The sequence below is a fragment of the Enhydra lutris genome, unplaced genomic scaffold (assembly GCF_002288905.1).
Source record: "Enhydra lutris kenyoni isolate GAN:26980312 unplaced genomic scaffold, ASM228890v2 scaffoldscaffold3, whole genome shotgun sequence".
Taxonomy (NCBI): domain Eukaryota; kingdom Metazoa; phylum Chordata; class Mammalia; order Carnivora; family Mustelidae; genus Enhydra; species Enhydra lutris.
Genome location: NW_019154087.1, coordinates 16,434,673 through 16,462,274, shown reverse-complemented (window position 1 = coordinate 16,462,274; position 27,602 = coordinate 16,434,673). Strand labels below are relative to the sequence as shown.

Below are 27,602 nucleotides of genomic sequence, written 5' to 3'. Positions count from 1 at the left end.
CTATAGCAAAAAAGGAGGCAAAGGGTTATATATGACAACAAAAGATGCTACTTTAGCAAAATTTTTGCTTAAAAAGTAATATCCAGAAGACCAATTTTTTTTCTGGTGTTAAAATGATTTCCTGAAGGGGCACCTGGGTGGCTCAGTCGATTAAGCATCTGCCTTCAGCTCAGGTCATGATTCCAGAGGTCCTGGGATCCAGTCCCATGTAGGGCTTCCTGCTCAGCAGGGAGTCTGCTTCTATCTCTCCCTCTGTACTTCCCCTCCTGCTAATTCTCTCTCTCTATGTCTCAAATAAATAAAACCTTTATGAAAATGATTTCCTTAAAATCAATTAGGTGTATTTTCATGTGACAACAATCTAAGTATTCTTTTATTGGTCTTCATGATTCTATTTACCTAAACATCTGATTTAATATTAGTACATAGGCAAAGTGAGGCAGACTGATGATACAGCTATTTTTGTCTCCAATGTATTTTTTTTCATTTTTTTTTTGTTTGATATGCAGTAACTGTTCTATTTATAGGATGATGCAGTGTTTCTGCTTTAAATTGTTTTGAGGTAAAAAGTCAGTTTGTTTGAAGAAAAAATATGAACTAAGATACCACAGGAAATGTATAACATACAAAAAATGCAAAAAACACATAGGTGGTTGTACATTGATATGCAAAAACTGGGCATCTGAAAACTGGGTTACTGTGCTTTAAGCTGGGAGAGGACTTCAGAAACTGTGGTTCAGTTTCCCTCCTGGAGTCAGGTGAGTGGCTGAAACATCAAGGGCATCTAGCACAATCCTTGAACCTCATGGATCTCCATTAATAGTCTTCAAATCCATTAAATTAAATCAAATTATTTAACACATGCTGACTGGTGCTACTCTGTGTAAGTCCCTGGGGATAACTTTTCTTTTTTTCCCCCTGGTGAGAACTTTTGAGAAGAAAAACTCACTTGGTGGCCTTGATCAACTTAAAGTGTATGTATGGACTTGGGTCAAGTAAACAGGTAATTGCAACCTAGTGAGAAAGTTTCCATAGTGAGAGAAGGCCAGAGTGTTTTTCTAATAAATGAGAGAATAGGTGACTTAGACTTGAGGATTCAGTGAAAGCTTCCAAGAGGAAGTGTTTTCTCAGCTTGCACCTTAAAAACGTGAGTGTTCCCTGTAAGGTTTTATGAAGAGGGGAGGAATCTGGAAAGACAGACACTTGAATGTCCTAACCTGGCAAAATGGGGCAGTCTGATCTGATAATGGAGGCACTGGGCTGGACAGACAGACTGGCTGATAGAACCCACGGAGTGTCCACATCACAGAAGGCTCAGATGCAATCTCTGACCCTTGTCTCCATAGACTGAGTGCCATGGCGGCAAGAATCGTGAAGTGACTGCATTTTCATAGTTCTCATAAACCAACATTTCTCTTCTGGAAAAGATGATCCCTTTTGGAACACGTTGGGCCCGGGAGTGTCAATTGGATTTCCCAGCACTAGTATAGCTGGAGGTGAGCCACACAGGTGGGTTGGCAGAAGAGTTACGATTGCAGCCAGGGATCTGGAAGCTCAGCAGATCATCAGAGAATTGGCATTTTATCCCAACATATCTTAAGCTTAGAGGAGCAAAGTCTACTGTGCTGTAAGTATAAATGAGATGGCCACCTGATAAGACCCTCACAGCTTTACATGACCACCTGCTTGAATGCGGGCATGAGTAGCTAAAGGAAGTGATAACAGATCTAAGGGGACCACCACCTTGGGGGGAAGAAAGGTGAAGGATTCCAGGATAAGTGGCTTCTGGTGAAATGGGAGAGTAAAAATTGATAAATGCCCTTAAATATTTAATTACTAATTAAAACAACTTTTAATTATTGTCTTTTTTAAAGATTTATTTATTTAATTTTAGAGAGAAATAGAACATGAGCGAGCACAGGGGTGGGGCAGAAGAAGAGTGAGAGAGAGAATCTCAAGCAGATTCCCCTCTGAGCACAGAGCTGACCCAGGTCTCCATCTTATGACCCTAAGATCATGACCTGAGCCAAAACTAAGAGTCAGGTGCTTAACCGACTGAGCCACCCAGGCATTCCAAAATAAGATTAACAAAAATGGGGATGCCTGGATAGCTCAGTCTGTCAAACATCTGCCTTCAGCTCAGTTCATGATCTGGGAGCCCCAGGATCAAGCCCCACATTGGGCTCCTAGGTCAGCAGGGAGTCTACTTCTCCCTCTACCCCTCACCCCACATGTGTTCTCTCTCTCTCTGTCTCCGAAATAAATAAATAAATAAAATAAAATAAATAAAAAAATAAAATAAATTTAACAAAATGGAATCAAATCATATAAACTCAGTTTAAAAATGAAAGGAGTCAGAACTGGTTGGGAACTGAATTAGAGGCCCAAAGGACGAGGCAGAACTATCTAAACACATTGAAAAACACAGACATAAAATCATGAGGGGTGATGGAGTCCTCAAGAACTGATCTGAAATGCTCTTGAAAATAACAAGAGTTCAAAAAGGAGAAATTATAAGAGGAGGAAAAAAATGTTCCAGGGAGAAGAAGTAAATTCGAGTATTACAGAGTAGTGTCTGTAAGAGAACAGGGAATTCAAAAGGGTTCTCTCTAGATACCTTTTAGGATGGAACCTACATAAAGATGTTTAAATGATGATGAGAATGGCATGTGTGTGTGTAAGTGCATGTGTGCACATGTGTGTGTGTGAGAGAGATTTGAGACACACGAGAGAGCCGAGAATATTGTAGTTTAATATCCCTGAGATGTTGAGACTGGATGGATCCAGGGTACAGATAAAGGACTATTTTTTAATTATTGCTGATCATTGCAAAATAAATATTTTATAATCTCACTCAGTAACACATACAAATGTTTAATCACCCTGATGGTCACAGAATTATACCAGATCTACCCTGAATTACATAAAGTCAAAGCTTTATATTCTGAGCCACAGCAACTTCATGTCACCAGGAGCAGTAGGTAGGAGGGAGAAAGGACTGGAAGGAAGGAGAAAGTCTTTTCAACAGGAGACAGTAGGCATGTGGCTTGATATTCATATAATCAGTCATAGAACATGGGCCCATTGCTCCAAAATGTGTATTTATCTTATTATCACCTATGTTTTAATCTATTACTGACACTCATTTTTATGCAATGTCTTTGATATAAATATTTAGTGGAGGAAATAAAAAAGACCTCCTCCTGGTAGTACTCTCAGAGAAATTGCACTCTATTTTATATACAATCAATTTTGTTTTTAGTTTTAACAGATTAAGCCAATCAAATCATGAGAAAATAATATTGACAGTGGGGACACCGATCTTCTGAGACAGATAAGGCCAATAAGTTATGCTTTTAGAATTATTGTGGGGCACTTGGGTGGCTCAGTCAGTTAAGCATCTGCCTTTAGCTTAGGTCCTGATCTGAGGTCCTGGGATCAAGTCCCACATCCGGCTCCCTGCTCAGTGGGGATTCTGCTTCTTCCTCTGACCCTCGCCCCCACCTCATGCTCTCTCTCAAATAAATAGATAAAATCTTAAAAAAAAAAAATTATTGTCCTAAATTTAACCCTTTTGGAAAGCTGCTCCTATTCTGGTAATGTCTTTGACCCAGAATCACGAAAGATACCTATCTGTCCAAAGGATCCTAACAGGACTAAGATTTAATCTTTGAGTGCCATAAACCTAGGCCTACACCGCCCTTTGCCTGTCCTCATTCACTGTCCCACTAACAGCTGACAGGAATTCCTGGCAGGATTCAGCAATGGAGAAGTGGGACATCAATTCCTTCCATTCATGCCTCACAACAATTCAGAAAATAGGGCTTTGAGGACTACTTTTATATTATAATTCATGTTTATTGCAAGGGATGTGCAGGCCATATTTAAGTTGTTTAAAGACAGCTTTGCATTGAAGAGCAGATTCTTAGCATTGCTGTATCCAGGAAATTTATAGCTCTGACAGCAGTGGGAATTTTGCCAACTAAAGCAATAAAGAGAACAAAAGAAACTTTAGACTTCTATGATGGAACAGATTTAAGAATTATCACAACCATTTTCACATTAGAATAGCATTTTCGGGGCACCTGGGTGGCTCAGTGGTTAAGCCTCTGCCTTCAGCTCAGGTCATGATCTCAGAGTCCTGGGATCAAGCCCCATATCCAACTCTCTGCTCAGCAGGGAGCCTGCTTCCCCCCCTCCCCCGCCTGCCTCTCTGACTACTTGTGATCTCTGTAAAATAAATAAATAAAATCTTAAAAAAAAAAAGAATAACATTTTCACAACATATAAAATAATATTGTCATCCAATTCCTTTATTTTAACTTGTTTGTTTGTTTTCAGCAGCCAAAAACTGCTGAAAGCTCGGTTATTTCCATACTGGTAGGTCAAATATTAAAATCTAAAGGTGTAAGTTATTGTCTTTATAAATACAAAAAACAAGGAGGAAAACTAGATTTATACTTAGTAACCTGTAGTTTTCTAGCAGAACTAAGAAGTAATAATATTCAATGACAAATGATAAAAGATATATCTTTAAAATTTTAGCATAATTTTACAACACAACAATGTTTTATTTCTTTAGCAGTCTTTCCAGAGTTAGCACTGCTATAAGGGAGTTGGTAGAAAATTAATGCACATTTTAAACAACAACAACACAAGTGATATATCTGAAAATACATGGTGATTTTTTTCCCTTCCCTGCACATGTGTAACTTACTGTTGTAATACAATTTATATTCCTGGAGGAAGAAAAGATTTCAACAACCAATATCTAATAGTCTGGAAATTTTTCCCACAACCTTTAAAATGATCTACTTGCTTGTATTACAAATATCTTCATCTGGGCCAGGCTTATTTATTGTGAGTGTTTGTTTTGTGTTATGGTTTGTGCACTCACTGATGAAAATGCTTCTAGTCAAAGTAGTGAATTCAAAATACAGCAACTCAATAAAAACTTTAATTAATCAGGACATGAGCAAAGTGTATAAAACTGTCACATGCTGAAGAAAGTATAAAATATTCTAATTGAAAGTGTCATCTCATTGGTGAAATACTTTCACTCTCTTTTACGGCAGTCTTATACACTTGTCCTTCGGCATTAGAGAAAATACTGAGGGAAAAATGTCTGGTGAACCTCAGGTGTATCAGATAATAAGTCCAAACCATATTTATACTTAATAATTATTTTTAAAAAACAAATCACACATGTGGAATGTTTGAAGGTAACAATGGCAGTAGCTCTGAAAAAATCAATTCGAGGCTGATATATACAGTGTGAATTAGTTTATATCAAGCCAAGTCCTTTCTTTATAACTTAATTTAGGAGATAATTAGGCAAAGCTACAAAACGTAGGGATTAAAAATCAGATACTGTGACTGTCGTATATTAACACAAAGTTGTAAAAAATTTGACATCTGTTGAAAAAAATTTGACATCTGTGGAATAGCTTTAAAATCTATAGTTAAAATTCAGTCCTTAAGTCTAATTAATAGACACCATTAGAATCGCTTTGAGGATCATAGCATAACAATGACCCACAGGCATGAAGAACAATTCAAATAATGAACTTGAATAGATGTCTAGATATTTCACAAAGCGAGATCTAATCTAATTATCCTGTATGACAATATGTTTCATGACAAAAAGGAGAAGATGAGAAAAAAGAAAAAAAAAAAGAATCAGACAGCATAGTTGGGTATTCCTACCTGTTTTTTGTGGCCCAATGACAAGGAATTTTGGCAAGTGGTCACAAGTTTTCTCTCTGGACCAAATGTCTTTGTGCCGTTTATCATCACATGGATTCTGCAAGAAGGAAGAATAATAGATCTTACCGTGTAATGAACCTCTGGTTGTGTAATGGACAAATTGTCCGAAGGACTGGCTTAAATTCTTGCCTGATATCCTCGTACTAGCATTAGACCCTGTTCTGGTTCTGGTTCTCTGATTTCCAAACTGTTTCCTTATCAAATGGCATCTTCTTTCCTTTCCTAGCTCCAAGGCTAGAGCTCAGCTTCAGGCTGATCTTGTCATCCTTTTCTGAAACTTGGCTATGTTCTAACTGCTGAGATTCCACTCCATCTCTGGATTTAGAGTTCACATCTGTATATCTGAGCCTTCACTTGTCTTAACTTTGTTTTACCATAGTTTCTCAGATATCTGTGCTCTGCCCTAATTTTTCCTATTTCTTTTGCCCCAGAGGGCAAAAGGCCATCCTTGAACTCCAGACTTGGCCAAGTTTTCCTTTCTTTTTCACACTATGTGCTGTTCTGTGCTGATCCAGCAGATCCTAATGTTTGGCTGTACCCTATAAGCTCATCACAGGTAGATCAACATTTCAAGCCTATACCTCCCTCCTGAGCTCTTAACCTATATTTTAAATTGCATTTGTATAATTGCTGTATAGATGTGGTGAAGAAATGCCAGACCCAACATATCCACAGGTCCAATCTTATCTCCATCTCAACCTTTTCCTGTTCCATTCTCCCTCCTTTCGTTTGAATGACCCACATTTATTATCTAAATTATGACACTTTTGAGAATTAAAGGGGCCATTAAATGAAAATAATACAATCTTTAAAACATTTATTGACTGATAAATTGGTTTTATTATAGTTAACCCAAATAATATATTAAAATCATTTCCACAATCAAAATTCTGTCTCAAACCCTATGTTAGGCATTAAAACAATTATAATTTTATATTTATTATCCAAATATGAAAAATGACATAAGATAACTAATCATTTATGGTTCATGTTTATGTACTTTAATCAGTTCTTTAGCCATATCTTTTGCTAATACCATGTCAGCAAAGTTCTATTAAAGAATGATTATTTTCGGGGCGATTGGGTGGTTCAGTTGCTGAGTCTGCCTTCAGCTCAGGTCATGATCTAAGGGTTCTGGAACCGAGGCCTGCATCGGGCTAGCTGCCCAGCAAGAGTCCTGCTTCTCCCTCTCCCACTCCCCCTGCTCGTGTTCTCTCTCTCCCTATCTCTCCTTCAAACAAATAAATAAAATCTTTAAAGAAAAGAATGATTGTTCTCAGCATGATCCTATCATGATTTACTTTTCCATAAAATTGCCTGCAATCCTTTTCAAAGTTCCATTCATGATTATTAATAAGTTTGAAAATGTTGGTACTTTCCATGGACTCTTCTCTATAGACAACTACATTCTTAACTGGGGAAATATTTTCTTTGTAGAGTGGAAATAAGAGTAAATTCTGTTAAAGGAAATGTGTTTCTGTCATTTACAATTCTAACTTTTTTCCATGTTAAAATGCCTAAATATTAGAGACCAAATATTTCCGTTATTTTCCATTTAGAGTATCTTTCTTTGATGAATATTTGTCTAGATAAAACTTGTTAGATAAGTTGCCTTTAATTATGATGCTTTTGACCATTTTTCCAAATACAAGTGCTGCAAAATCATAGACTTCTCAAAATTACATTCAGCACAGAATATAAATTTATCTAATTAAAAATAGGAGATCCATCAAGAAATGCTTACCACGGTTGAACTTCTAAATTTCAATTAAAGAATGCCAAATTAAACCCCATAGTTTATTTGAATTCTCATTACTTAATTTGTTTAGTCTCCTCCCTTCTTGCTTTTAAGCATTTTTTTTAAGATGACAAAAAGCACTGAAGGAAGAGAAAAGTATTATTTAAATATATTTTTCTCAAAATAATATTATAATATTTTATCAAAAATAATATTCAAGGGGCACTTGGGTGGCTCAGTGGGTTAAAGCCTCTGGCTTCAGCTCAGGTCACAATCCCAGGGTCCTGGGATCAAGCCCCACATTGGGCTCTCTGCTCAGCAGAGAGCCTGCTTCCTCCTCCCTCTCTGCCTGCCACAATGCCTACTTGTGATCTCTGTCTGTCAAATAAATAAATAAAATCTTTAAAAAAATAATATTCAAAACTGCATGTTCTCAGGGTCATTATATAGACTGAAAGGGCCTAGCTCATCTTGACATTCTACAGAACTTAATATTTGTCTACTATACTAATGATATGATGTTAATTGTACCCAAAAGGTAACAAATGGCAAGTATTCTATCTGCCTTGGAAAGACACATGCATTCCAGAGGGTGGAAGAAAAGCCAACAAAGTTTCAGGAGTCTATCACCTTTGGCGATTTTTCAAGGTCCAGTGGTTTGGAGCATACCCAGACATCCCAATCAAAGTAAAGGGTCTGTTTTTGTTCTTTGTGACTTCTATTACTAAGAAAGAAGCCCAGGGCTTGATAGGCCTCTTTGGGTTTAGGAAGCAGCACTTTATTGCACTAGGGAGTACTGCTCAGAGTCATTGACAGAATGGTGCAGAGAATTGCTAGTTTTGGGTGGAACCCAGAACAAGAAAGAGTCCTGCAAGAGATAAGACTGAGGTACAAGCAGCCCTCCCCCTTGGCTCATACATCTGGGCAGACCTATGGTACTCTGGCACCTATGGTATAAAAGGATGCCAAATAGAGTTTTGGTCAAGCCCTAGAGGAGAATCACAAAATACACACCCAAGGTTCTGCAACAGGGTGTGCCACCTGCAGCTGGTCATTCAAACTGGTAGTGACTCCTGGTATGCTACAGGACCCTAGAAGAGATAGTGTTTGTTATGAATTTTCAAAGTGATTGTGTGGCTGTAAGGAGCCATTATAAGCTGAGTATTGGGTTGTACCCAGTAGCAATTCATTGTAAGATGGGAGTGGTATGTCTGGAATTTATCTCAAGCTGACACAAAGGCTACAAGTAAGCTTGTAAATGAGTGGCCCGCACCTTTATGTCACCTATCACTGTTCCACCAATCAGCTCATTCCTAGAGTTTCATGGAAGGCTCTGTATAATCTGTTGATGAAGAGGAAGAAACTCAAGCTTGGTTTGTGGTTAGGTTGGTATCATATGTTGGCAGAGGTCCAAGGTGGACTGCTGTTGCACTATAGACCCCACTCAGAGAGGTTCCTAAAAACCAGTGGGTAAGGGAAAACTTCCAATTAAATCCAAATTAAGATTCCAGGCAACATTCCTGGTCATTACTTTTTTGTGGATGATAATAGGGCAATGTAAAAATATAACAGGTGAATAGGCAGTGGTGAAGTCATTAGCCAAGGTTCTTAAAGGAACATCATGGGAATATTAGGGTTAATAAGTTCTAGGAAAAAGGCATGTGGATGGACCCATGATAGTAATCAAAAAGTGTGATGAACTTGTATCATACATTAATGTACACCAGAGGATATTCAGTGTGGAAGTGCTAAACAACCAAGAGGACAGAATGACTCAGCCAGTTCTCAAGATTCCCACATGCTGCCTAACCTCTGTCCTTGGCCAACCCATTGCAGAGTAATGCAGTAGCCCCGATAGCAAGATGGAAGCCATTTATGGGCCTCCTTCTCCTAAGTCTGCTCTAGTTATAGCCACTGTTTAATATCTGACTTGTCAGTAACAGAGACCAGTTCTAAATCCCCAAAATAGCACTATCCTATCACTTTGTAGAAAATTGATTATACTGGACATTTCCATTTTGAAAAGGGCTGTGATTTATCCTTACTCCCACTCACATATTCAGAGTATGGATCTGCCTTCTCTACTCACATAAGCTGTTTCCTCTTTTCTTTCCTGTTTCGCTTTTTCCCTTATAGGTTTTTCTTGAGAGCATCTCCTCAATAAATCACTTGGAACTAAATTTCTTATCTCAGATTTGATCCTAATGCATTTTCCATCCCCAGCTTCCATTGGAACAAGAGTGGAGTGCAATATAAAAAGACCAATAATATATAAAGACAATTGTTTTATGTGAGAATTTGCTTTGGAAAAAGTTAGGCTATACGTCTTAGGTTTTTCTGTGAATTCATCTGTAGAAACTGTGATGAAATGAGTTAATTACAAGCAATAAGCTTCACATTTTTTCATTTATTTTGCATAATAATTGAAATTTTATTTATTTTTACCAGTGTTTTTATTTTCTGCAATCATTTGATTTAGTATTCAATCTCAAATACTCAATGGTCTGGCTTCAGTTTAACTCTCTAGCCATAATTTTCATTATGACAGAGAAGGGTGAACTATCTAGTCTCCTTCTCTTCCTTCAGTTATAGAATATTCTCTATTTTGCATAGTCTGTAAGTTTCCAGCTAGAGACTATATTTCACTGTCTCTTTTGAATCAAACTTTCTTCTTATGAATCATTTCAGTCCAAAGGAAAGAAAGCCAAAATGATGTTAAGTATCTTAAGGATAAAGACACTCTCCCTGGATTTCCCCTTTCCTATTGCCTGCTGGCTGTAAAATGGCTATAATTACAGCTTGTGCCTTGGACTCAGAGACGTTTAATAGCTACCAATCTGGGGCCCTGGGTGACCATGTAGAAGAGAGCTGTCTAACTCTCCTAAATGGCTTGCCCATTTTTAGACAGTTGTATGAATGAGAAATAGATATCTATTTTATTTAGTCAATTTACTTTTTGGAATGTCATCTTTATGCAATATTGCCTGTACTCTAACTCGATGTGTTTCAAAACACTCGTCTGTGAGAAGGTAAGGAACTTGTGTCAGAATGTGAATTACTGAACTGCTTACTTCAATAAGCATATCCTGCTATAAGAAAAAAAAAAATTCCAGCTGAAGCAGCCAGGGTGCTCAGTGATATAATTGGTTTACATGTTGGCACAAGCTTCCTATCTCATGGAAAATCAACAATAAACAATTCAAGCCTATCCGTGGACCACACTTTGAGTAGCACTGTTCTGAAGTAACAATTCCTAACACCATACACAAAAATTAACAATATGGATTAAGACACTGAATGTGACACAAAATTCCTAGAAGAAAAGAGATAATAATCTCTTTGGCCTTAGCAATACTTTTCTAGATATGTCCTCTCAGACAAGGGAAACAAAAGCAAAAATAAATCAGTAGGACTACACCAAAATAAAAAAAAAATCTTCTGCACAACAAAGGAGACCATCAACAAAATGAAAAGGCAATCTACTGAATGGGAGAAGATATATGCAAATGAAATATATGGTTATGAATTTATATTCAAAATAGGTAAGGAACTTATACAACTCAACAGCAAAAAAGAAAATCTGATTAAAAAATGGGCAGAGGGTCTGAACAGACAGTTTTTCCAAAGAAGATACAGAGGTGGCCAACAGACACATGAAAAAGTACTCAAGATTACTCATCATCAGGGAAATGTAAGTCAAGCCACAATGAGATATCATCTTACATGTGTCAGAATGACTAGAATCAAAGACAAGAAATAAGAAGTGTGGGTGAGGATATGGAGAAAAAAGAACCCTTAGGCACTGTTGGCAGGAATGTAAATTGGTTTAGCCACTGTGGAAAACAGTATAGAAGGTCCTCAAAAAAGTAAGAATAGAAATATTGTGTGATCCAATAACTTCACCACTGGATATTTACCCAAAGAAAACAAAAACACTGATTTGAAAAGATATATGCACTTCTATGTTTATTGCAGCCTTGTTTACAATAGCCAGGATATTGGAAGTAACCTAAGTGTCCCTTGATAGAGGAACAGGTAGAGAATATGTGGCATATACATACAATGGAATATTACTCAGCCATAAGAAAGAATGAGATCTTGACATTTGTGACAACATGAATAGACCAAGAGGGTATTGTGCTAAGTGAAGTGAGACAGACAAGTTCTGTATGATTTTGCTTATATGTGGAATCTAAAAAATAAAATGAACAAACAAACAAAAAAACAGAAACAGACCCATAAATACAGAGAACCAACAGATGGTTGCCAGAGGGGAGAGCATTGGCATAGTGGGAAAAATGTGTGAAGGGGAGTAGGAAGTAGAGTCTTGCAGGGCTGGAATGACTAAATCACAGGAATAAAAGAGTCAGCATAAGGAATATAGTCAATGGTATTGTAACAGAGTATGACAGTAGCTACCCTTATGGTGAGCTTAGCATAATGTATAGACTTGTGGACTCACTATGTTGTATACCTGAAATTAATGTAACATTGTGTCAACTATACTTCAATTAAAAAGACAAAAAAATTGCCAAAACCAACCAAATGTTTCAGTTATACTGTATTCACTTTTATAGATATATTCATGTCTGCACCTGATTCTTCGAAGTTCATTTGAACAATTTATCTTTCTGTGGAATGCTCTTATTTCGTTTACCAATTGAATCAAAATTTCACCAATTATTCTAGTGTCAGCTAATATGTCCCATAAAGTTTCCCTATCTATTTTCGATGGATAGCACAGCCCAGTTTTTAAGGTGTGAGCTCAGGAGGGAGACTGCCTGTGTCTTATGGAATTTTCTGAAATTCTCTGGGCCTCAGTTTCCTTATCTAGAAAATAATGATTGATGGTATCTACCTCATATGGTTATGGAGAGTATTAAAGGAGTTAATATATTTTAAATGATTTAATTTTTCTCTATAAAAGAGAGTGATTATTATGTGATCCCATGTTAGCTTTTTTTTTTCTTTTTCTTTGGTCAGATTATTAATCAGTTGAAGCAAAAGGAAGAAGTTACCGTTGCTGATGAACTGGTGTATGATAGCTATCCTTCCTGAGAGCAGGCTTCCTGGTCTGCTGTCAGAACTTTAGAACCTGGGGCGCCTGGGTGGTTCAGTGAGTTAAAGCCTCTGCCTTCAGCTCAGGTCATGATCCCAGCGTCTTGGGATCAAGCCCTGCATGGGGCTCTCTGCTCAGCAGGGAGCCTGCTTCCCTCTCTCTCTCTGCCTGCCTCTCTCTGCCTACTTGTGATCTCTGTTTGTCAAATAAAAAAAAAAAAAAAAGAACTTTAGGCCACCTAAGGTGGCCGCCCCTTTTCAGAACAAATTCACAGTTTGGTGACTGGATTTCTGGAGCATATGACTTATTCGATAGGGAAACAGCTTGATGTTTCTTCAGACAAACTTGAGAATATAGATTGCCCTACCAGACCCAAAGACCCCTATATAATCCCAACTCAATTTATTTTTGAATATGCTTGCTGTCTGGCTCCTGCAACTCATCCAATTTATTGTTTTAGCACTTGTCATCACTCAGGTCTCTGCTGAAATATCACCCCATGCAAGAGGCCTTCCCTGCTGACCAGAACCAAAGCACTTCCTCCCACTCCTGTCTTTCTGTGGTAGCTTCTGGTTATATTTTCTTCGTGGTATTTCAGTACCTGAAATGATTCTATTCGGGTATGTGTTTATAGCAATTTTATATCATATATCGGTATATAATATAATACATTTATACTTCTTTCTCAACTAGAATGTAAGTTCTCTGAAGAGAAGACCTCTGTTTATCTAATCTAATCTATGAGAGGTGCTTGATAAATATGGGCTGAATGACTGAAAAACTGACTTGAAACAGGTGCAGTAAACCTTTAGTAATAGGCATAGACAGATTTTGATACATGTTTGAAAATTAACATAATGTGAACTGTGTAGACATTTTATTTTTCAAAACTCCCACAAAAATAGAATGTTTGCGGTCTCCACTGATGTTTTTCATGGTGGCCCCAGGAGCTAGTTTTTGCTATTTCCTTAAGTCATCACTTTATATCCTAAGCATTATTTTCCTCATATTATTTAACTGCTTCATTTGTAAAGAACTTTATGTTTCAACTGTATTTTATGTATTAAACAATAGAAAGGCAGTTTCCATGACCTACACTTATCAAGTTTCCCCACACATATCTCAGTTAAGAGCCAATCTCAGATTAGGTGCTCAATTCATTTGCTCAAATGGTTTCTTTATGTTTCGCAAAAGTAGATGAGCAAACTGATCAATTATTCAGTGCCACTGCTCAAAGTGTCTTTTGTGAGATCTTTCTGGTTCTCTATGCTCAAGTAGGCCACTTATTTTCTTTATTGCAGTACATATGTCTTCGCCATTCAAACTTCTGCACGCAAAACCCGTGAAATAAAACATTCACAGAAATGGGCAAATACAATAAAAGACTTGAAAAGAGTTTTCTTTAACATATAGAACATGGATAAACAGGCCCTGTTCTGGTAGATAAAGACACTAGTTATTTCTAGTTGTGCTCTCCCAAGAAATTATACTGATAGACGTAAACTCTCAAATAAAATTACCTGGATGCTGTTACAACACTTGCTGCTCCAAATGCTTTTATTGCCAACAATTCAACTTACGCTACTTCGGCTTTTCCTGTATGTATTTTACAGTTGGGTGGCATGTGTATACCTTAATCCAGCAGATTGCCTTTCTTTGTAACTGCATTCCTTCTATGTTATGCTATTTTTAAGACTTTCCAGATGCCCGGTATTTCTTCTTTCATCTCTTTTCCTGCATGTTTCCCCTTGTGTCTCATCATCATGACTTTATTAACAGGATGTTTGCATTTCCTGTTTTATACTTTGAAAATATTTGTTTAGATTTTTTCCTACTCTGACTTTTCTTATATTGTCTGAGTATTTGAATAACAGCTAATATAATATCTGGCCTTTATTGATCACCTTCTATATTCCAGGCACTTGCTTGGCATAGACGATTTCTAATCCTCAAAGCAACCTGGCAAGAAAGATATCATTATCCCTTCTTTACACCTGAGGAGGCTGAGATGCAAGGTGTTTTATTTAGGTCTTGCTGAAGGTCACACAGCAAGTTAGTTTCAGATTTGGAATCCAAAACCTGGGTTGTCTCTGCAGCTAAATATCGTGTGTGTGTGCACATGCGCACGCGCGCGCGCGTGTGTGTGTGTGTGTGTGAGAGAGAGAGAGAGAGAGAGAGAGGGCAAGAGAGTGTCTGGCAGTGATTACGAAGGTCAAAGGGTCTTTCCAAGAAAAAAGCATTTGCTTGTACTTTCATACTTTGTTCCATTGCTATTATGTTAATTTCAAAAGTCAGAAAATTACAAAGCAATTATTTCCCTTTTCATTGTCTAATCTGATTGTTCCCTGAATATCTGAAATGGCTATAAACAGTAATTTACTGTTTTAAGTATCTAGCACTGTAGATATATTGAAACTTTAAAAAACTTCAGTTAAAATTGCTTTAAGCAGCTCATGGTTACAGTACCAGTTTAGTAAAAATGCATGTAACTCAGCTCTCACACAGGTAAAGGGGATGCAGGTGGTTTTGTACATGGAATACATGATGAGGTGAGGCTGATTTAATTTTAAGCAGGCATAAGAAAGGTGGAGAGAAAATTCCCTGAGGTGATGGACCAGACTTAGAAAGGGGAGTAAATTCTGATGAAAATCCAGATCTTTCTTCTCCAATTAAGTAAAATTTTCGAATTCATAGTCAAGCTAAAAATACATATTTTTTTAAAAAGTCACATTACCTTTGGAACACTGAAAAGACATGAAATAAAATAAAATGAAAAAAAAAGACAAAATAGAAAAAAAATCACATGACGTACCTTGCCCCGAAGTTCATGTTTTTATAGAATATATGAAAATTACTTTTGTTCTCATTAGATCTAGTTATTCCCACATATGTAGCCTTTTCTCTACTAAAAATCTGCTTTGCTCATTGCTTCTCCACATCCTTCACTGACAAGAACACCATGGAATTATCAGTTAGATTGATTATTCCCTCTCAAGTCATGTGCCTATTGCTGATAACTGGGAAATATCCAGACTTTAATAGCTGAAACCTTAAAAACACCCAGTGCTCATGGTAGGATTATTTTGTTAATTATGAATGTTTCGGAGGTTATTGGTTTCCTCTTCATTTCCTCCCTGCTTGTCTTCTGCTGTTCAGACCTCACTGTTTAAACGAAAATGCTATGAAATTGTATGTGTTTTTCTTTTAACTTTGTACTTCTTCCTCCCTATCTGGTTGTGTTGTTTCCAAAGTTCTTCTGTTTACTGAGTTTTGCCATGTACATGTCTTTAAAACAAAATCCTTTTCCAATCTGTTTTACACAGGCGAAATTGAAAGGTGACTTTCAATTTTTTGTCTCTCAATGTCATTTAAGCCTAATACAACCCACATACACTGATGAAGAATTTTAAGAGGCTGTGGGTATTTATTCTCAGTGTTTCAAACAGCAATTCCTTTTGGAGAAACTCTGAGACACACATGATCTTCCCAAAGCTTGAATCCACCCTGTATTGGTGTATAAAACCCAGCTAGTCCATCCACTCCTCAGAAAAGCCTTTCCTTTCTGAATGCACTGATTTGTAATGAATGTTCTCTCCACAGAGCTCCTGTAGCACTTAATAGTCTGATTCGTTCTCAAACTTCCCTCCTAAAGTGGTCTGAATACAGAGAAGCATAAATGCCCACTTCTGAGGGTGGGAGTGGGCTGAAAAGGGCATGTGGTTCTGTGTGGGTCTGGGGTAACAGCTCCATGAAAGCAGCTGTAAGCACAAAGACCTTCTGATTTACCCTAAGCGTCTATGCACTTGTCACCATATTATACCCATGCTGATTTAAATAAATTGATACCGTTGACATTTTCCCATGAAATATTCTCATACTAAAATTGACCCCAGGAGATGACAGGTTTACTCGGAAGTTCTGGGTACATTCAAACAGATGACTGCACATTCCTGCAGACAGTACCTTATATTATTATTTATGGTTTATGAATATCCTGTCAGAGAATCTAGATAGCCAACTCAATTAAGGAAAACTGTATTTTAAAATTCTCATTAATAAATTGGTCTAATAGAGTGTATTCACTCACAGTACAACATGTAAGTTATCAGACATATCTGCAGGGCACACACACACACACACACACACACACACAATTCAGGGTTTTTTTTTTGTTGTTGTGATATTTGGATTAGTTATGCAAAATCCATGTTTTTTGATGATTTTGATTCAGAAAGGATGGAAGTATATATAACCTCTTATTTTATTTTATTTTAATTTATTTTATTTATTTTATGGCACTATCTGGAAGTAGTTTTCCTATTACTAAAGTTATATGAAAGTTATTTGTGTGGGGAATTTGAAATTTGACAAGATCATACTCGCAACAAATTGACAGGAAAGGGAAAAATCCATGACTTAATGTCACCATTTCTGCATGTCAGAATGTCTGACAGCCTTGTATAACCAAATGGGGAAGTGCTTCAGTGTAAATTAAAAAATTAGGGACACCCGGGTAGCTTAGTAAGTTAAGCATCTGCCTTAGACTCAGGTCATGATCCCAGGGTCCTGGAATTGAGCCCTGTGTGTCCTCTCGGACTCCCTGCTCAGGGGAAGTCTGCTTCTCCCTCTCCCTCTGCTCCAACCCCCATGTTCACTCTCTCTCTCTCTCTCTCTCTCTCTCTCTCTCAATGAATTTAAAAAAAATCTTAAAAAAAATTAAAATCATGAGGAATTACCTACATATTTGGGAAGCATTCCTGCCAGGTTTAAACACTAGTCTGAGTTAGGAAGATAAATGTAACAAATACACAAATTCAAACTATAATTAGGAAAAAATAGGTAAGATGATAATGATGTTTAGGCCTCTATTGCACCATCTATGAAGTGATGAGAAACTATTCTGGCTATTTCACTGGACGGGCTAAAAGATGAATAAATGGAAATGAAAAATATGAAATTATCTAGAACTCTTTTTTTCCCGGCTGTGGGTGATGACTTGCAGGTCAGTTTTCCTTTCACCTCAGTGTCTCATGCACAAACAATTTCTACCCCACTTCTTTAAAGATCTCACTTTTTTCCTAACCATGAAGCTACTCAGGGTTTCCCTCTCTCATGGCTGGATTATTGTCCTAACTTCAGTGCCTCCCTGTTCTTACTTGTCTTGCAAAAAGCTTCTGGTATAATCTTTTTTTTTTTTTTTAAAGATTTTACTTATTTATTTGACAGACAGAGATCACAAGTAGGCAGAGAGTTAGGCAGAGAGAGAGGGGGAAGTAGGCTCCCCGCTGAGCAGAGAGCCCGGTGTGGGACTTGATCCCAGGACCCTGGGATCATGACCTGAGCCGAAGGCAGAGGCTGTAAGCCACTGAGCCACCCAGGCACCCCTGGTATAATATTTATTGGCCAACTTTTTTTTTTTTTTTAAAGTACTTTAATCTCATCTTCAGAACCTACACATAGTAACTCCTTGTTGCCTATCAAAGCCAGATGACTCTGGTAGCTTTCAAAGGTTTCCCAGCTGCCTTCTATTTGCTTTTCAAGGTTAATTCCCATTGGATCCCTACTTTGTCTAAGAAACAAGTGTGCCATTTTGACTGTTCTCTGTGCACATGTACACACCTCTGTTTTGCTTATTCATTCATGAGATTTTAATGATGGCAGCTACGGTACTATGCTAGGTTCTGGGTTACAAACATATATAAACATGGTCTTACCCCTTAAGGTTTGCATGAACTGGTGTATGACAGGCATAAATGTCTATAAGACCATATGGCAAGTGCAATGATAGAGTCCTAAATAAGGTAGAGAGTGGAAAGGAGAGGAATAAATATGAAAACGAATTCATAATGTCATTTTGTTCACACAGCCAGGAGCTACTATGGTTTATAAGTTCTCTGAAAGCAAAGACCTTTCTATTATGTGGGTACTTCAAAAGTATAGGTCAAATAACTTCACACTGAATACACCACCAGATTCTTCTCCAGTAACCAGGTATGCCTAAAATCTCCTCCAACAGAGAGAGCCGATGATAGAAGTAGATTTATTTTTCTAAATGTGAAGCTACCATCTTGGTGTGGTTGGAACTATGCTGGAGTAGGAATAAGAAGACATGAGCTTTACCCCTGACTTGTCCCTAGTCGTCCAAGTGCCTTAGAACAAGATATTTCACCTCACTGGGTGTCACTTGTGTCTTCTCTAAAATGAATAGGTTGAGCTAGATGTCCGTAACTTCTCCTGCTCTTACAATCTATAATTCTCTGTGTCAGAAGTCATTTTTTTCCTTCAATAGGCATATAATAATAGAATCTAGAGTGTGTATGTTGCTGGACCTTGTGATTTGTTTATGTCACAGATGTTCACATCTCATCATTTCTAAGCTGGAGTTGGATGATTTCACAGCTAGAGTCAACAACAAAGGTGCTAACCTCCTAAGGCTAGCACCCTGTGATTTTCTCTCCTACTTCTTTAATCCTGGAGATACTAGCATGGAGAGAGAGACACTGCAGCTCTTTGAGCATTCCCTTGGTCACACGGGCAAGCAGGAATCTACATCACGCTTGGCATGTTTGTTGATAGTGGGAGTCTGGAGTGACTGAGGGAAGATTGAGGCTGAGCTAACCTGACAGCTTGAGAGCTTAAAAGCATCGATTAGTGAATGTGCAAGAATCTGACCTTCTAAATGCCTCTATGTTGTGGTTTTGGTTTCTATAATGAGAATTAAAAAAAAAAAAAAAAGAAAAAGAAAAAAAAAAAAGGAAATCCTATTCTTTCATGCTTCATCATAATTATTGTCCCAAAACAAAAGGGGTATGAGTTAACAGGAACCCGTGAGAATACTTTCAAGAATCTTACACACCCAGGACTACACTGAGGAGGATAAACTCGAGGGATAGAGTTCCATATGTGTCTTCAGCACGTATTTTCACATTTAGCAGCTTTGAAAGAATCTGCTTCCAGTGAAGGGATCACAGACACATTCTGGGTTGTTCTTACCATGCTGTCCACTGATAGATACTCATATTGCACTTTTTAATTAGGTGACAAAGCAGTTTCACATATATGGTAGTTGGTGCTAATGAAAATTTCCATAGAGAACCAAAGGAAACTAAATAGATGTGAAGATCATCATTATTCATGTTGTATTTTTATTTGTAGTAATAAAATGTGTAAATTAAAAACCTAGAGAAAAATAACAGTTGACTTATTTTTAAAAAGTGAAATACACTAAATAAGAAGGCATGTTTAGAAATACAAAAAACACCTGAACTTTGAGAATATATGACAATTACAGACATATAATTCTAACCTATCCTAACCCTGTAGGCCTGGGATGAGTGGGCTACAAAACATTTAGTTAGTGCTGGTTATGCTTATATTTTTTTTGTAAAATTAAATTCATATTGTTTAAAGAACATGATGATAATGCTTACAGCTGCTCTGTTTATCATTATAAATATGAATATGGAAAGAAGAGATAACCGCCAGGGAAAGGGACTCTGACAGTATTGTGTACTTTATCTCTACTTGACCATTGGCAGTCTCCTGGACGTGGTTTATCACTGGCGAAGTTTATCAGATTTGCTTCAATAAGTCAGCTGTTCTCAAAATCTCACATACCTGAATAATTCCCTCTTGAACTTAACTGCTCTTCTGCTTTCCATTTCTTGTTTTCTTTTTTAAACATACTTCAGAATATATGACACTTCAGTTAATAAGAAATGCTTGCAACTTTATTTTTCAGTCAAAAGAAACCATACAATTCACTTGATAAAATGGGATTCTTTTAGTAAATATTTACTCTTCAATGTTACTTAAGTACATTTATAATAAACTGTTTTGATAATATATATTAAAATTGCTAAACATACAAATGACAACAGCAATAACAAAAATTTGTGAACTCTCTGAAGCCTTTTCTGATTAATTCTATCATTTATTAAGAACAATCTAGGAGAGCGCCTGGGTGGCTCAGTTGGTTAAGCCACTGCCTTCAGCTCAGGTCATGATCCCGGAGTTCTGGGATCGATTACTGAATCGGGCTCCCAGCTCTGCAGAGAGTCTGCTTCTCCCTCTGACCTTCTCCCCTCTTATATTCTCTCTCACTCTCTCTCTCTCTCTCTCAAATAAATAAATAAAATCTTAAAAAAAAGAACAATCTAGGAATTTACTTCTCTGAATCTATTCAAAATTAATTGTCAGCACTTACAAATATTTTGTATATATTCATGTTCCTATGTCTTCAAAATGATATAGTTTTCTAAGAAATAGTTCTATTTTCTGTTTGCAATTTTCGTTCATACCCCCAATCAACTAACACAGTATTTCAAATTCAACAAAAATTCAATCAGTATTTAGAATCATCAAACTGACCAATCATATTGGAGCTAGTGGTTTGTTTTTTTTTTTCTTTTTAAGAGGGAGACAAGAAAGGAAGGCCAAAGGAAGGAGGAGAGAGAATCTTAAGTAGGCTCCATGCCCAGCGCAGAGCCTGACATGGGACTCAGTCTCACAATCCTGAGATCATGACCTGAGCTGAAATCAAGAGTTGGATGCTTACCTGACTGAGGGGCTCAGGCGCCCCAGAGCTGGTGTATCTTTGATTATATTTATTCCATACCAAAAGGAATAGTATCATTGATATTGAACCAATCAATAAATACAATTCTTAATTTAAAAAATCTCACACAATAGTAAGAGATACAAATCTTTCATCTAAAAAAAAATCTGCCTCTAAAGGAAAAAGATTAAGGCTTGGGGCTATTGACTCATTTTTTTAAATATGTTAGCTGTTTGCCAGCTTTGTTAAGTTGGCTACTTTTTATTGTTACCATACCATGAATTAGAGATATCTCATAAATAAACATGTGTGAGAAAGAACTGATTTACTATCAGTAATTATCAATTTTATAAGTGTGTGAGCACTTTTGAATAATGCTAGTTATGCTTTGCCTTTATGAAATCCAGCAGCTACCTGGTATGACTATATACAGCATAATAATTATGTCTTTATCTATTTATCTGTCTAACTTATATACCAGATATATAGATGGGCAAGCAACTTATTAGAAGGGTGAAAAAATTAGAATGTGTAGTTCAACATAAACACAAATGGTGAAGAGTTCCTGAATAAATCATCAGAATAAGTATGACTTACTGTAGCAGCCAGTTTTAAAGCACATTCTGAAATACATACTAGTGAATCAGAATAACCAGGAAACTCTTCACCGACTTTGAGAGAAAACACTGTGTTTTATTCTTTGTGTTCTTTAGAGCAACTAGCCTTGCCTTCTACATAGTTGATGCTCAGTAAACATGTGTTGGATGAATTCCTGACTGTATAGACACAGAGTCTATGCATGTAATGTGAATTATGGGATAAAGAGAAACACATAGCCTTGTGGAGAAAGAGAGAAGATGGTAAACAGTCTGTTTCACAGTGATTTCTCAGTAATGACGATGCTACTCCTCTACCAGCCGCTTAGCAGGGCACTATGTGATCTGCTGTCTGCAGCCGGCTTATTGATTGTGCGGGTCAATGTAATGTAATGCATAAAGAACCAAGAAAGTGGGAGGTAACATTTTCCTAGATAACTGTGAAGAAGCACATAGTTTACATTTTTATACACGGAGGCTGAGTGGCTCCCATGTGAAGTTGAATTATCTGCAAAAGCAATCCTAAAACTGACAATTTTTCTTTTACTGGTAGATCTAGTCCTAGTGAAAGATGAATTAGATTTAAAAGAAATAGAAAGACATATTAAAGACTGAATCTGTATAAGCATGTGGTAAAAACTTCTTTTCCCTTTTTATTTATACTATCTGTGTTTATACATATGTATCAGGATTTACTTGTAGGGTCTGAGATTAAGACTGCTGTTGGTTTCTATGTCCCTAGATACTCGGTGCCTAACCATTTTATGGTCAGTTAGTGCTCACACTAGATGAGAGTCAAAATCATTAACACTGAGAAGACACTGACAATAAAACAGCATCCTCAAAGCAAAAATTCTAAACCAACCAAACCAAACAACAAAACCCCAGAAAAGCAAAAAAATACACTTAACCCATAAAACAAAAAATGTTATTGAAGAGGATGAAACTATGGAATAAAAAAAGAAGTTTGGGTTAAATGTCAGTTTTAATGCCTCCAGAGAATTCCTAATACAAGTTAGGCACTGGTTTCCTTCCTTCCACTGCAGGAGAGAATGTTTAGTGTTACCTGCCAGAGAGGGTCTTTCTGCTCAGGGAAGAGCTCAAAGTACTTGTGCGCTAGTTGCACGGGAGGCAGAGTTTGCAATTTCAGGTTGGTCCAGCTCTGCACGAAGTTGGCCAAGTTCACAAAGGTATATAACCCTAGGCGGTCATTCCCATAGTTCGACAAATGGGTCATGAAAATGCTGATCTGAAAGATAAATAAAAATGACCATAAAATATAACATATTTAAGTTCAAAAGTGGCATAGAAGCTCTAGGCAGGACTTCACCTAACCTTGGAATTTTATGAGAAGTACAATTATCATTTTAGGTGATGTTATGAACTGAATTGTGTTCCTTCCAAATGTCTGTGTTGAAACCATAACGTCCAATATGACTTTTCAAAGACTAGGCTTATAGGAAAGTAATTATGGTTAAACAAGGTCATAAGGCAGGACCCTAGTCTTGATATGTCTTTTTTTTTTTTTTAAGATTTATTTTATTTATTTGATAGAGAGAGCATAAGAAGAGGGAGCAGCAGAGGGAGAGGGAGAGGCAGACTCCAGGTGCAGCAGGGAGCACCACAGGGGGCTGGATCTCAGGACCCTGGTTCATGACCTGAGCCACTGAGTCATCCTGATAGGTCTTGAGCCCTTATAAGAGGAAGAAATACCTGCATTCACGTTCTTTCTCTCTCTCCCCCTCTCCCCTGCTCCCTTCCTCTCTCCTCCTTTCTCTACCTCACTTCCCCTCTCTCTTTCTCCTACCTTCCTGTCTCTCTCCCCCCACCCCTGTCTCTCTCTGCATTCTTCCCTCTCCCCTTCTACCCCCATTTCCCTCCCTCCCTCGGTCACAGCCAGAAAGCTGCTGTCTATAAACCAGAAAGAGAGGTCTCACCAGAAGCTAAATTTTCTGGCACCTCAGTCATGAACTTCTAGCATCCAAAATTGAGAAAATAAATGTCTGTTGTTTAAATCACCCAGTATGTGGTATCTTCTTATGACAGTTTGCACAGATTAACAGAAGTGGAAAGCCACACATAATCACTCTTAAATTCACTCTTAAAATGGAAATTGGAATTGGGTTTTTCTTTTCCCCCTCACCGCTCATTAAAAGTATAGTGTTAATTTCCATATCAGTTTTTCCCTATTGTAGAGTCAACATCATCAAACCCAATAACCTAATAACTTCTAGGCTATTGAAAAACCAGAATTAAGCTAATTCTAAAATAAAACAATTGTTCCAGATCTTTACTGATTTAGATATGTATATACATTGAATTAGAATTACACTCAAATTGGAATTAGACTCAAAGGTCTAATGAAGAATTTTTACTTCAATAAAGAAATTGTTAGTGTTTGCATGGAAACTGATTGCATGGAACCTTTTAGCCAAAAGCTCTTCCACACTTATTAATGCTTTTGCAATATTTCCTGTCTATATATTAACTCTAAAGGTATCACAGCATTTTGGTATTGTGTTTTTATAGATCAGAGACTAAGCAAAAGTAAAATCTAGATTGATTGCTCTGGAAAGAGCAACGAAAAATTTGAATATGATTACTGATATAATCTATATATAATCAATCCATCAGGGATCGCAGTTGGAATTTTACAATATTAAATGAAGGAGAATTTGTATATTTTTGATCTAAATTACAAAGATTACATGTAGAGATGACTAATGCAAGCCATAGAAAGGGAATTAATAATTTTCTACAATACACATTATTTGTACTTGTTCTTCAATCTCATTATATTTGCATGTATCTCAAAATTCATTTTATTATTTAAAACTATAAATATTTCAGAGAAATTAACAGATAATTAAGTACTTTATTAACTTCATTAGATAAGTAACAGTAATAGAATGTTAGAAATTATAACATTAAAACAAATATAATGTAACATTAACCAGAAAATAATATCCACAAGTCAGTATATAGAAAGTGAAGTGTAACATGGCTAATGTTTTTATGGATGCTAACTGACTCTTTTTTAAGGGCTTATGTTTCTTGGTGTGCTTATTTGGGTTGTTTGAACTATGGTGAAAATAAAAATGGGTTTGCAGTAACCATTCCAATATCATGTTGTTGCAACCTCGTTAGAATGTTAGCCATACAATAAAGGTTGTACACTGCAGAACTATTGTGCCCAAGACCTAATATGACATTAGATGACGGTAAATGTTCAAAGAGGATACCTTTTGTGTTAAATTAACAATAATAAAGCATTAGCCTGTTTCAAAATTAAAACAAACAAACAGACAGTACTCTGGCAAAGTATTGCTGGACTAAGTTATAAGTTAAGGATATCAGGTTCATCGAATGCCCTTTTTATTTTGGAAAAAAAAAATCTCTTTTCATGTGTTATATTAGACTGCTAAAAAAAATTATCTGAGGAAAGCCTATTAAAATGATTAGAGATACTCCTCACCATTTTGAAGGTAGGAAGGAGAATGGGAGAGTTGGGCCCATTGTCCATCATATGGTATTACATAGAATAATACCATAAAATAATTACAAAAATAATACCATAATAATAATAATAATAATAATAAAGTATATGGTGCTTACTATGTACAAGGCATGGATCTAAGCCCTTTTTATATACAAAAAGATCAAATATTTTAACAGATAATTCTTATGAGGTAGGTAAAGTTATTGTCCCTTTTTACAGATAAAGGGACTGAGGCATAGTTAGGTATCTTGTTCAAGTCCCACATCTAGTCAATAGAAGAGCAGAATTTAAAACCTACATCATTTGATTCCCAAATACATGATATACCCAATACCTTCATCCAAACAGTTTGTTAATACATAGAGTTTGGTATCCATAATTTTTTTTTCCTTCTGCCTTTTTTGAAACAAAGAGCAAAGACATCTGTCTATAGAAAAAAGTGGAAAGTCTATGTAAGAAGTTTCTTGGTAACTTAAAGTTTTTTCTTCTTTTAAACTGGAATGATGGAAGATAAATTATTTTTGGAATCTCACATGAAAACTTTTAAAAATGATGAATTATAGTATTTGAAAGAATATTACTGATTGCCTGCAGATTTATCTTTGAAGGCAGTATCACTCCTATCATATTTACAGTTCATTTTTTCTCTGTGGAGTGTATTCAAAGCTTTTTATTCTAAAGTTCAGAAAAGAGAAAGGCTATTTTAAAGAAGATTCTTTACATAGCTTGTTTAGATAGAAATTTAAATTAAATCCCCCAAATGTTTGTTGATACAATGTTCTTACTTGAGACTCATGTGGAATCATTTCAACAGGCTCGGGGTATCTATGTCTGTCAATAATTTTTACATTGGCCAACTTCTCTCTCTCTAAGTGCCTCCTGCCCCCAGAAAAGGAAGTGTCCTCTTGGCAGGACTTAATTACAGAGTTTCTAGAACATAACATAGTATCAGTAGTTGATGACCATATAATTGCAATTGTTGTCATGAAAACTTCTTTATAATCACCACAAAATAATATACATTTGATCCCAGTAAGTATGCATTTATCTCATGTCACTACTGTAATTAAGAAATAAGACAGTATAAGTAGTGTGCTTCAGGATAATTACAGTTTCTCAGGACTGAAATTATTATGAAAAGCCAGGCTGTCGGCTGAATGCCTGAAGAAATATAATAATGTCCTCGAAATCTACCACCTGCCCTCTAGCATTATTATTTTAAGACGGTACTTTAAGGCACCTGTGAGTGTCTAAAATATGACAAAATCATAAATAAAAATACTACTTGGAGAGTACTGTAAAGATTATTTTTATATCATGAGCAGATGTATATTATCATTTTATTAGGGTATTAACATAATGCCTTAAAAAGATTTTTGTCCCAGATTAGTTTTAAATCATTTATCTGAAATTTCCTTAGGAGAACAAGCCTTGTTTCCGAAATGGAAGTATCAAACTAAATACAGGGCAAATGAAAAATCTGTCTCGAGAGGGAAGCAGAGTCCGAAGATGTTGTGTGGTTCTAAGCTGTGACGTGCTTCTGCATTTAAATGTCCCTTTGCTGAGAACAGGAGTGTCCTGGCTGTGCTCATTGCGGTCACTGTCGCGCAAGGCAGCCTGTTTACCTGCCTTACTGGTTGGAAACAAATTAGTGCTGGTACATGGTCAATTGACTGCACTTTAAGAAGAAAAATTCTGCAAGCGCAGCTTAACTGTGCATATCTGACTTGCTAAAAGCACCTATTGTGCAGACAGAACATTTTAGTTTTAGCATCGCTGGACAAATGACTTGTTTAAAAAAAACAAAACATATTCGGAGAGTGTAGGGAGAATAAGATACACGAAGAATAGGTATAGTTTGAAGCATAAAGAAAGGAAGTCAAAGAATGTGCAACGTGAAATAGTAGCAAATTAATTTTTCACAGGCTTGTGATATATTGCTACTATTTTTAACATGACTGTGCATGTCCCTCTGCTTATCCTGTCCTTTTATCTATTTATTTTGAGTGTTAGTTTCTTACTTAGACAGTAAGAACACTCTTGCTCAACACTCCCCAAAACATCATCTGGAAAAGGTATGACTGTGCACCACTGGTGCAAATGGTTAGAGAAGCAGCTCATTGTCCTCACAATGTTGCAGCCCAGAGGTGTACATTGATTCAGACAAGCAGAAATCTCTCTCTCATGCCGCAAAGACAGGCAGGGACACCATGTTCAATGAATGAGCTTGAGAATAAGCTCTCAAGCACTTACGTCTGTAGGCTGACTGTGGCAGGCCTCTCCGAGAGTCCCTGAGGCCTGGGAGCCTTGGCTTCTGTCATCAAGTGGCCTCTGGGCTGCCTCTCCATTGCTTTCCACATCTCTGCCTACATCCCTCCCTCAACTCA

The 27,602-nt window shown here is 36.8% G+C and overlaps 1 protein-coding gene across 3 annotated transcripts in view; it reads right to left on the bottom strand.

Annotated features, from left to right (window-relative positions):
* The window catches only part of LOC111156481 (bifunctional heparan sulfate N-deacetylase/N-sulfotransferase 4), a 243,861-nt gene that overhangs the window by 23,199 nt on the left and 193,060 nt on the right, over window positions 1-27,602 (bottom strand). For all 3 annotated transcript variants that reach the window (XM_022517429.1, XM_022517412.1, XM_022517421.1), the window contains exons 6-7: window positions 22,783-22,965; window positions 5,707-5,803 (exon numbers count right to left, since the gene is read on the bottom strand). In XM_022517429.1, the coding sequence (XP_022373137.1) occupies window positions 5,707-5,803; window positions 22,783-22,965 (280 nt within the window). The remainder of the gene's footprint in view (window positions 1-5,706; window positions 5,804-22,782; window positions 22,966-27,602) is intronic.